General features: G+C 38.3%; 1 protein-coding gene across 1 annotated transcript in view; it reads left to right on the forward strand.

Moving 5' to 3' along the window:
- SPMIP4 (sperm microtubule inner protein 4) overlaps positions 1-12,506 on the forward strand; it is a 93,817-nt gene that overhangs the window by 64,228 nt on the left and 17,083 nt on the right. The window contains exons 4-6 of the mRNA XM_077121413.1: positions 3,923-3,994; positions 6,067-6,096; positions 9,955-10,136. Of these exons, the coding sequence (XP_076977528.1) occupies positions 3,923-3,994; positions 6,067-6,096; positions 9,955-10,136 (284 nt within the window). The remainder of the gene's footprint in view (positions 1-3,922; positions 3,995-6,066; positions 6,097-9,954; positions 10,137-12,506) is intronic.

The following is a 12,506-nucleotide window of genomic DNA, read 5'->3' on the forward strand; positions in this document are numbered from 1 at the left end:
GTTATATCTTTATACAGTCATCTTCAAGAATCAAGACTGCTGGAACACGGCTCAACAGTTTCAGGTACTTCCTTCCAGCTACCCTAATACACCATAAACTAAAAAGGGATATCTACATAATGCAATAAGAATAATCTCCAGGATAACCTGTCAACTCTGTTTGAAATCTTTCAGCCACTGAAACTCTACTTAGTTCATTTTCTCATCCCCCTTTTGAAGGCTTTCTCAATCCCTTGAAGCCACGCCCCATCTCATCCCGGTATTCTGTCCCATGTTGCCAGGGAGATTGACACCCCTGGCAGTTATGTCCCACATTGGGAATAAGGCGGTGAGTTCACCTGCCAAGTTGGCTTAAAGAGAGAGTCCACACCTGAGCAACAAAAGGGGTTCTCTGGGGTGACTCTTAGACCTAATTTTAAGTAGGCTTAGCCTATCCTTTGTAGAAATAACTATCACAGGGGCAAACCCCAAGATCAAAGGATTGGCTTATTGATTTAGTTGTCCCCACTGCTTGCAAGAATATCAGAAATTCTCCGAATGGGGAAGTTGAGTATTTCCTCCTTTCTCCCCAGTCACCCAAGGGGACTTTGCAATTACTTCTTTATTCATTGCTCAGATTACTCTGGGATATATTGGGGCATCCCACTAACCTGGACAAAACAACAAAATCTCACATCCTATTCAAGATTCCATGTTCTTATGGTGTTCAACTAAACTGAACATACAAGTTAAATTAGGAAATGCACTACCTAAAATATAAATTTTGTACCAAATAAACATCTCTCCCTTTGGTCTCATACAGAAGTTGAAGTTTTAAAATATGGACAATATCATCCTTTACACTGTATTCTGATTTACCTTAGTCCTATCCAGATCAGTTTCCTTCATATCTCTAGTTGAAGTCTGATCCCTTTTTCAACTTTTAAAGTAGTTCCTGTATGGGGTACTGCTGACTTTCATAGAGCTCTAACTCTGAGTCTCAGGTGTCACATAAATACCCAAAGTTTCTGTATGTGCCCCTTTTCTTGGGGCACAGCCATTTTCCAGTATTTTGAGCTTGGCCAACTCCAAAAGCCTCTGTTTGTTTTTGCTTTTATTTTCCATCAGCCCTGCCCTCTGGGTTCCTTTTATGTGTTCCAGGTTTATCTGTGCTCAGAGCTTGTATTCAGTGGGATGAATTTGTTAATTAAATACATAATTGGAGTTTGCTTGAGCTCTCCTTGCCTTACTCCTAGTAGAGACTGCTGCTTTTTCCCCCTGGGAAGTGACTCCAAAACAGCCTGCCATGCTGGTTGGGGAGGGTTGCCAGCCACCCAGTTTAGGAGACTTTACTTACATTTTGCACTGTTATTTTGGCCCTTGCACCCATTCCAGACTGGTATACAATGTGTGTCTGATCACCGAAGTCCTCTAAACGGTTGTTTCAGACAGCTCCTGGCTTTCTACTAGCTACCCTAAAAGACAAACTAAATTTCACACATCCCTATGCCACCATCTTGCCCCACCGCCCTATCATTACTTTTTATGCATTTGCATTTTAGAACCCCTAAGAAGTAAAAAGTGGAATTACATGCCAAAAAAATACAATAATACAGGCATTTTTAATTATCCATACAGTTACTTTTACCAGAGATATTTATTTATGCAGCTTCAATCCACTGTCTGATGTTCTTTTCAGTCTGATTACATGCTTTAGCATTGCTTGTAGGACAGGTCCAGTAGTGACAAACTCCCTTAGCTTTTGTTAATCTGGAAATATCTTAATCTTTCCCTGATTTTGAAAGAATCCTGCCAGATACAAAAATTGGAGCTTGACAATTGTTTTCTTTGAGCACTTTAAATGTTCCATCTCACAGCCTTCTTACCTCCATGGTTTCTAATGAGAAATTGGAACTTAATATTACTGGTGCTCTCTTGTATATAATACATTGCTTTTTTTTTTTTTTTTTTTTTTAACAGCTTTCAGAACTCTCTCCTTGTCCTTGGCATTCAGGCAGTTTGACTACTGTGCATTTTGCATTGGTTATCTTCGAGTTTATCCTGTTTGGGATTCACTGGGCTTCTGAATGTGCATATACATGTCTTTTGTTACATTTAGAAAGTTTTCTGCCATTATTTGTTTGAATATTCCTTCTTCCCCTTTTCTCTTTCTTTGCCTTCTGGGAGACCCAATGTGTATATTGGTACACTGATGGTGTTCCACAGGTCTCTTAAGGCTCTGATCACTGTATTTTATTCTTTTTTCTTTCTGTTCCTCAGCCTGAATCATTTCAAGTGACTTGTCTTCCACTGATTCTTTCATCAGCAAGCTCTAATCTGTTGCTTGAAACCCCTTAGGTAATTTTTCATTTCTGTTGTTGTGGTCTTCAATGCCAGTATTTCTGTTTGTTTCCTCAATAAAGAGATAGAAATTCTGATATTGCACATTCATCCCTTTCCTGATACCCTTTTGTTTGTCTCCATGTTTTCCTTTATCTCCTTGAGCATATGGAAGAACATTTTTTTTAAGTCTTTGTCCAGTATGTACAAAGGCTGGTTTTCTTCATTGATGGTTTCTGAATTTTTGTCTTGTTCCTTTGAATGGGGCATCATTTCCTATCTCTTTGTTTATCTTGTAATCTTTTATTGCACACTGTACATTTTAATATTTTAATGTGTTAACTGAGATTTAGTTCCTGTTGCATCTGTTTCTTAAATTTATATCCAACTAGAGATATGACAGAGATTTCCTTGAGTACCAGAATCTAATAAAAACAAACAAATGCATAAGACAGTTTTCCCAGGCTTTGAAAATTGGCTCTGCTCTGTCTGGTACTATCCTTCAAAGTTTAGCTCTCCTGTCAAGAAGATCAGCCTAAAGTGAAAGTGAAGTGTAGTGTCCTCTCTATCTTTTCTGAGCCTGGGTCTTATCTTGGGCTCAAGGAGTCTCCTTTTCACAGGAGTCTGAATGTTCCCTCTCTACTCCTTCTGAAATAGACTCTCTTGCACCCCTCCAGTGCTATATTGAAATCTTAAAGCCAGTAAACCTTTGCCCTAGGCCACTTTGACTTAATTGTTTTGTAAACTGCTTTAGCTATGTGCAAGCTGTTTCTCCTTGTAGGATAAGTTGTAGAAGGGTGAGCCAGAGAGGAGTGTACTGATTCAGTCTTTCAAGCTGCCAGCCCATAGATTGGCACCAACATAAAGGCACCCAGTATGCACAAAGGTTTACTCTTCTCCATCCAGAACATGGCCAGGACCTACTGGGAGTGCAGGCCAGCTCCATACCATGCTGGGGAAGGGACAGCAAGGGCGCATGAGCTTCTACCGTTTTAAAGCTGCATTTTCTTGATTGGCAATTGCCCATTTACTGCAACCCACTAATTTTAAGGAAGATGGCCTTGCCAGTTTTTGTCAGTCATTCAAAGATTCTGTGGGGGAACGGTATGCTGGAGCATTTTACACTGCTATCTTGGTCAAACAGAACTCCCCAGTCTTTGGGTTTTCTTTTTTTAAGCTTTGTCTCTGGTGTCCCTTCCCTTACAATTGTTTTTAAATTTGATATTATCAAATTTCTTTTTGACTTTTGACATTAAAAAAAAATCCTATTCAAAAGGTCTTCTCTACTAAAAAAAAAAAAAGAATCTGTACATTTTATTTTAATACTTTTATGAAATTTTTTATGAATATTTTCTCAATTTTAAGCTTTTGGCCCACCTAAAATTATCTTTGTGAATGGTATGAAATAGAGCTCTAACTTTTTCCCCAACAGTGAGTTTTTCCTACATTATATATTGTAAAGTACATCCTTTTCCACCAATTTAAAACTCCACCTTTTTATATACTGAATTTCCGTACATGGTTGTATTAATCTATTATTAGCTGACCACTTCACTATGTTAATTTAAAAAGATATTCAATTTAATTTTTTCTTTCTTTTCAGAAAGCTGCCTATTGAACAATTCTATTATTTGACACAGAACAAAAAAAGTGACATCTATGGAAATGATTCTTTGTAAGTTTGAGTGTTATTTTTCCTTATATGATATACAACACATTTTTAAATGGAAATGAGAAATAAAAAGCTCAAAATGAAAACTTTTAGGGCCACAAAATTGGTCATCCTTTTTCCAGAGTAAATCATTAATACTAGAAACCAAAATCAACAAAATGAAACAACCCCTGCCCCTCCCTCCAAAAAAGAGGAAATTTAGAATAGTAACTTTGGAAGAGATTTTACAGGTCATTGTGGCCCATTTCCCTGCCTTTAACCTACGTAACTCAAAGAGAACGTTTATTTTATTTTTTGAAAGGTTCATAGAAAATGCCACAAAAGCCCTCAGTAACATTTTAAATCAGAATATTAGGATAAGAGCAATTTCTTATTACCATCTACAAATAGCTAAGTGAAATTGCTCCATAAGTGTTCTCTTTTTTGCATTAAAAACACTGGGTGTTAGTTTATCCTTTGCTTAGAAGTGTTTTTTCCCCATATATCATTTTTTTTACTCTTTGAAGTAGTTTGTAACATATATTACAAATAAAAGCATAGTTTTTAATGTTCAGATAAAACACTAACAGTATTGAAGTAACAATGAAAATATCTAATAATTACTTTTAATTATTAAGACAGTTAGAAATCTGTTAATATTCAAGAAGTTAATATAGATTTCAGCCACTAGAGGGAGGCAAAAAGATAGGAAATTTCTGGTTGCCATGCCCTATCCCTTTGGGATTACTGCAGATGTGGAGTTTAACACCAGAATTAATGGACTAGTTCTGGCAAGGAAGTAGTATCTCTGAGCTTTTGTTATTTTTATTTTATCCCTTCAAATTTTGTGATTTTTCAAAAGCTTCCCTTTTTAAAAAAACTTATAAAAGATTTTTTCACTTTGGATGTCATCAATTTTAGGCATATACTTGTCAATATCATAGCTAAATTTATCATTTGAGAACAATTTTAGATGTCAGTTTAATGTTTTACACATAGTAGCCAAACTAGTAGCATTCATTCCTTGGATTTCTATCTTCATCATCCCTCACACACCTCCCATCTCAACCAGAAATATACCTGGAAGACAATACATGTGGGGTTTTGTTTTTGTTTTTTCATGTGTGTGTGTGGTCTTTTTAGTACTAAGCTCCCAAGCTTCAAGTCCAAATAAGAAAGATATAAATCATTTTATGGTTCATGTGAGTTGTGTGTTTATAATTTATCATGGGATAATAAAATTATTTGGCTTACATTGCACTTTATTGTGAATTTGTTCTACCATAAAGGAAAATATAATAAAACCAAACACTGTTTAATTTTACTGATCTTTGCTATCAAATTGATAACATCATGTTCCTTTTTCATAAGTAAAATCATTCAGAATCTTATTTGCACAGACTGAAAGTAATTATTGGAAACAAATATAAGTGGATGATTATCCTTCTCTAGCATGGACTTTGTTACAGGGCTGCTGTATAATTCCTGGGCAGGCAAGGCTCAGAGTGATTTGTAAACATAATCTTGGAATGAACTGCTTCAGAAAAGGCCTCCTTCTGGGAACTGGGTCCATTTTGTTCTAGGTTCTCTGTTGACTGGGCTTTACTCTCAGGAGTATGAGCAACCTGGGCAAAGAAAGAGCATGCATGGTCCTTGGGTGCCCTCTCCAACCAGGCCATGAGTTAGGTCATGCAGTTGGCACCGTGTGCCTTCTATAGGCTCCCTCCCAGCTATGTGGCTACTGCCAGATTGTGAGAAGAGCTGTCAGTAAGATCCAGAGCTCCAGGCTCATCAGAGGTAGTCAACCCCTGTTCCTTCCCTGCTAACGAAGAAATGAGAAAAGGGTGGGAAATGGGGCTAATGTTAGAATGAACGGAGTGGGAAAAAATGATCAATAGACAATTTAGATATGGAAATATGACATCTCTCTATCTTTTCAATGATCAGTATTCCAGAAAGTCAATCAAAAATATTATCTGAATACAGTATAGTTTGAAAATGGGACATATCTTGATTCTTAAGCAAATTTCTAATAAGATTGTAAGATTTAAAAGTCCTTCATACAAATTAGGATTTATTTCCTGTTTTTATTCCAGGATTCCCAAACCACCTAATTCAACAGTACAGTAAGTATACAAGTTATGTTTTCCTTCCCTGTTATAATCAAGAAAAATTATCGGAACTCCCCATGGCGTAGACAAGTTTAAGGACAAGTGAGACTTTTCATAAAAGTTCTATTTTGTTTTTGACAATTGTGAGAAAAGGCTAGAACAAGTCCAAGATGACAGTATTATTTATTCCTTCAATTATATCCCAGTACTCTTTTTTATAAACCTTTTATTTTAAAACAGCCCTAGATTTACAGAATTATTGCAAAGATAGTACAGAGTTCCCATATTCCCTACACCCAGTTTTCCCTGATATGAATATTTTATATTAGTATGGTACATTTTTCATAATTTAACCAATATTGATACATTATTAACTGAAGTCCATATTTTATTCACATTTCCTTACCTTCACCAACCTAGTACATTACATTTTGTTGTCATGTTTCTTTAGGTTCCTCTTAGTTATGACAGCTTCTCAGATTTTCCTCGTACTTTATGACCTAGACAATATTATTACTAGTCAGGTAATTTGCAGAATTCCCTTCAATTTTTTCCAATTGAGGAAATTTTTTCCTCATGATTAGACTGGGGGAATGTGTTTTGGGGAGAAGAACCACAAAGGTAAAGTGCTGTTCTCATCACCTCACAATAAGAGTATGTGCTGTCAACATGACTTATCACTGATGTTGCTGACCTTGATCACTGAGGCAGTGTTTCTCAGGTTTCTGCACCATTAAATTACTCTTTTTCCCCAATTTCCATATCTTACTCTTAGGAAGAAATCTGCAGCCCATACCTAAAGAGACCTCAATTATGCTTCACCTTCTTGAAGACAAACTATGTAAATTATTTAGAATTCTTCTGCATGGGAGATATCTCTATTCTCCCCCATTTATTGATTTAATCACTTGTTTATTTAATCACTTGTTTATTTATTTTGTACTTTGCTTTATAATCTGTCAATGCTTTTTCTGTGTGTTGCTTAAATTGGCCATTGGGAGATCTTTCCTTTGATTCTTGCAACCTTTTGACTCGTGATTGTAGTTGGTTGTTTTTTCGCTTTGTTTTGTTTCCTAAGCGTCTTCTTAGTTTCTAACACAAGATTCTTCAGGTTGATCTTGTGTATTTCCTTCCCCGGTCCTAGAATCAGCTGTTTCTCCATGATGTGGATGCGAGGTGCTGCTGAAGTCCCCTAAAGCCTTGTTTTGGGCTTTTCAAATTCTCTCCTTAGCAACATGAAAAGTAAAGCCCTTTCTGTTAGGCTATTTTTCTCAGATTCACCTTTGACCCAAACACCTCGAATATCCCCTTCAAAGAACTGGTGTAACACTTAACTGAACGATTCATAGAAGAAAAGCCTAATTCCTTTATCTAAATGTGTACCTGTTTAAGTGAATGTTTGCTACTCTGCCTTTTCCTTATTATTTCATCTGTATTAGCCCCTTTATTAAGGGGCTGGAGACAAAGTGAAAAGTAATCTTTATAAATAATTTAAAATAATAGGAACATAATTATTTTCTATAGTTGTAATTTAAAGGAATAATGTATATGTTGGTCATTTAAGACATACTCTTAATTTAAAGGAATAAATATAGATTTGGGGTCTTAGGATTGCAATTATGGGAGCACAGATTCAGTTAGCAATCCAAATTATGTTCCATCTTGGCATTTCCTGGAAGGGTTTTTGTTTGTTTGTTTTTTATGACATGCTCATATTGGCATTTTGTAAACATCACTGGCTTTGGTCTGGACATCTGGTTGAAGGGGCCACAGTGGATGGGGAGACACAGGAAGCTCTTGAAGTAGTCTGGGCTAAAAATGCTGGAAGATTGCACTAGAGTAGCAGTGAAGGTGAATATGACAAAAGAATGGATTTGAGGGCTATTTGGGAGGTAGAGTCAACAGGCTTTGAAATTGGATTGGATGTGAGAGTAAAGGGAAAGGGGTCAAGGGTGCTGCTCCATTTCTGGCTTGTATTAGTGCCTGGCTAGAAGCCACTGAGATTTAGAAGTACTTGAAGGTGTTTGGGGTGGTGAAGGCTGAGGTCAATGGAGAGAGTAGAGAGAAATGTGGTTCCTGATATGGTCTGTCTGAGATGCCAAGTAGGCAGTTATACAAATGAAGCTGACATTCAGTGGAAAGGTCTAGGCTGGAGATGAAAATTTTTGAATCTGTATCTATGTGGCACTTGAAGCAAGGGGCATACGAGAGCTCTAGTAAAAGAATGCAGAGGAAGGAGAGAAATCCTAAGGAGGAAGCTTTAGGTAACATAAACAGAGAGAGAAGGGAGGGAAGTCAGCAATATCAGACACTGCTGAGAAGCCAATTTAGAGGAAGGCTGAAAAGCATCTGCTCTCTAGTGAAATGGAAGCCACTGGTAACCTTATAGAAAGCTGCTTGCCTGAGTGTTGAAGCCATAAGCCAGACTGGAGTATGTGAAGAGTGAGTGGGGAGAGAAGAAATCATGGAGGAATGCAAATGTAGACAGTTTTTTCTAGATGACCAGGCAAGAGTTTTTAAAGAAAAAGATTAGACAAGTTGTTTGTGGTTGGTGGCTATTTGGGGTATTCCAGTTGTCCTTCAGGGTAGATAGTTAACTGAGTTCTTTATTTTATGGTTTGTTTTATGTTGTCTGATGTCCTTGGAGTTTTCAAGAACATTGTTGCTTGAGGCTTTGCATACTTTTGTAGTTTGTGATACCTGGCTGATATTTGCCTAAGAGTAATCTCCAGAATGACTTTCTTATTCCATTTTAAATCTTAGTTATGGTAACTGTATTTTGTTTGGGTTTTTTTTTTCTTTTTAGAGTACCATAGCTAATTTTGACTTTATTTCTAAACAGTATCATGTACAGAAACAGGCAGTTTATTGATTGATTACTTAAAGAAACAGTTGGCCTGGATTGAAAGTTCAATATGATACTGATATTCTCACAAGCAGTGGGGACAGCCAAACCAATAGGCTGAGCCATCAATCTGGGGGGTTGTTTATATGAAACTTAACCCCACAAAGGATAGGCTAAGCCTACTTAAAATTAGGCCTAAGAGTCACCCCCAGAGATCCTCTTTTGTTGCTCAGATGTGGCCTCTCTCTCAGCCAACACAACAAGCAAACTCACTGCCCTCCCCCTGTCTACGAGGGACATGACTCTCAGGGGTGTGGACCTTCCTGGCAACGTGGGACAGAAATCCTAGAATGAGCTGGAACTCAGCATTAAGGGACTGAGAAAACCTTCTCAACCAAAAGGGGGAAGAATGAAATGAGACAAAATAAAGTGTTGTTGGCTGAGAGATTCCAAACAGAGTCGAGAGGTTATCCTGGAGGTTATTCTTACACATTATATAGATATCACCTTTTTAGTTAAGGTGTTAAAAAGAAAGAAAGAAAGAAAGTTCAATATGAAATGGTTGGAGATCACTTTGCACTTCTGAAGCTGAATGCCCAAAACTGTTCCATAGGGTAGTCTATGAAACCCTTAAAACAAATTAGGAATTGAAACAACTAGAATTTCTTCCTAAAGCATTTGAAAACTACAAAATTCATCTATCTCTTCTTCATAGTTTTATGCCAATTATTAAACAGTTTTTTTTTTCACTGATAAAGTAGTCGGGTATGATTTATTTAGAAGTTATATTTATTTTTTATTTGTCCAGCAAAATTAGGAAAATTTCACGTTTTATGGTATACATGGAACTGACATCCCACCTGAATGCTAACTCCATGAGGATGGAGACTGGTTCACTGTCAAATCCCCGGGGATTAGAATAATAGCTGATACAAAGAAGGACCTCAATAAATACTTGATGATTCATTTTTTAACTGAGCTTTTTTCTATTCTGTTGTTTTTTGGTTGTTTGCACAACTAAATCTTAGAGAAATCTGCTACCCGTATCCAGTTGAACACCCCTACCACACCCACATCTCTCGTGGCGCCATGTTCCCGACCTTTACCTCACCTAAGGATTTATACACTGGAATTAAAGCTCGCAGCCAACAGCCATTCCCTCCAACTGTTCCGACAAAGGCTTATGATACAGTGATATTGAAGACGAGAGGTAAGATGTGATTTGCAGTCAGAACAATGTTATTATTGGAATTTCTTCAATAATAAAATTTTAAAAAGCAAGTAGCACAAAGGGCAGGTGACTCATTAGCAGATTAGGGAACTGCTTCTCAACACTGGCTGCTCTTTAGAATCCGCCGGGCCCTACAGCAAACCAATTAAATCAGATTCTCTACAACTGTTCTTGATCTTTCTCTGTTGTATACTGCCTCTCATGGCAGATTCAGAAATTAAAACTTCATAGAATTTGTTGTTTTCATTCTACTTGTATTTTTCGTATTTCCCTACTCTTCCCTCCTATGGCTTAACATTTGAAAATTCCATCCTAGGTCAGGTGGGCAGCACAAAGACAATATTTGGTTCAGATGATCAGAGACTGGTGCAGTTGTGATTAAATTGCAAGATCTCATTGAAATGAAACAGAAAATAATGGGAGCAGTTGGTTCCACTTCACACCCTGGAGAGAGTCCTCTCAAACATGCAAATTTTAGGGTCTCCTGTAATGTGTTTATTAAAGAGGACAATAATCGCATGTAACAGTCATCAAGTCTCTCCCATACTAGACACCTCAGTGTTTGTTCAGGAGACCTATGTTTGTATGAAAAAAAAGAAACCTCTGAAGAAAGACTGAAGATACTAGAGGGAGAGTTACTGAAGGTGACAGAAAAGATACATGGTAGGCAGAGATAATTTACTGACTAGATTTAGGCTGTGAAGTAGGTAAAACCCGAGAACTGTTCTATCATGTAGGTCCTCTGTATGTGAGTATCTGCATCAAATTTAAGGACAGAACATTCCATCATGAATATCAACCTCAGTACCTTATTTAGAGACAGTAACATTTTAAGAGATAGTGTTTAAGAGCAGAGAGTGTAGAGGCAGACTGCAAGGGTAGAATTCTGGCTCTGCCACTTACTTACTCTCGATCATGGGAAAATTTCATAACTTCTCTGTCTCTGTTTCCCAAACCTGCAAAATGGGAATAATAGTACATACTTAGTAGATAACAGAGTCATGTGTTAACAGGATTATGTTTATTACTCTCCCATCGTATAATGATTCCAGTATTTGTGAACCATGCACTTTCTGTTTAGCCCATTATCTACCAGTCCGGTCAGTGTAGGTAAAAGGTAGTGAAAGCTCTGTCAAATATATTGACTCTTTGGCATTGAGTGCCATGCCCTAGGTAAGATGGGAAGAGGGAGGTATAAAAGAACTGCAAGATATGATCCCTAAACAATTGAAAATTTTATAATCGTGTTGGATAACTGTCAATGTAGATTTCTTCTTTCTATCCCTGAATTAGATAATTTCTGAAATTATAATAAGTGCATATGGTTAGCAATAAATCACAGAAATGTGTGTTAGATTTATAAAACACTTTTCAGCTCAGTTGTAGATAAAAAAAAACTAAAGAAACAAGTTGCTGTTTTGATTTTCTGCTCCTCCAAGCATCTCTCACCCCCTGCCTACTCACTCTTAGAAGATTTTCTTTTAATAAGTATATTAAAAATAGCCCTTATAAACTATCTTTCCAGGAACTAGTACTACATTGTTTTCTACTCTTCCACTTATTTTAACTCTTCTTTATTAGAAATAATTAGTATATGGATTAAACATTCAGTCTCAAGAACCAAATTGTTTAAGTTTGAATTTCACTTAGTAGCTGTGTACTCTTGTGCGAATTGCTTATCCCCTCTGTGTCTCAATTTCCCCATTTGTTATAAAGGGAATAAGAGAACTTTGTCCATAGTAATGTTAGGAAAAATGCATGTGATGATGTATATGTAAAACACTGTGTATAGGCCCCGCAGCAGCCGAGCCGCCCGCCCTCCTCCTCCCCTCTCTTTCTCCGCCGGCCCGCCGCGCGGCGCCCACGCCCCGCAGCAGCCGAGCCGCCCGCCCTCCTCCTCCCCTCTCTTTCTCCGCCGGCCCGCCGCGCGGCGCCCACGCCCCGCAGCAGCCGAGCCGCCCGCCCTCCTCCTCCCCTCTCCTCCCCCTCCTGCTCTGGCTGCTCTCCAACCACCACGGTGCCCTCTTCCCCCGCCTTCACCGTGCTCCTCCGCCACCAGCCTCGATAGCCTTGCCGCCCTCACCTTTCCTCCTCCAGAACAGCTACTGGAGGAGTGAAGATAATACAGAGCAGCTCCCGGAACCACGAGGGAGATCAAAGGGACAGCGTACCCCATCCTGGAATGGCTGACTATCTGGGAGAACCAGCTCTGGTGAGATCACCAAGGGGCACGGGCTTTCCTGGGTGGGACGGCAAGCGACTGGAGTCCCTCCCTTCCACCTTCCTGTGCCAGCTGGTATAATTGGACAGGCGGTCCCCTTAGGCCGCGGCGGCTGGTGCCCCCACCAC

This window comes from Tamandua tetradactyla, chromosome 1 (genome assembly GCF_023851605.1).
Source record: "Tamandua tetradactyla isolate mTamTet1 chromosome 1, mTamTet1.pri, whole genome shotgun sequence".
Classification (NCBI taxonomy): domain Eukaryota; kingdom Metazoa; phylum Chordata; class Mammalia; order Pilosa; family Myrmecophagidae; genus Tamandua; species Tamandua tetradactyla.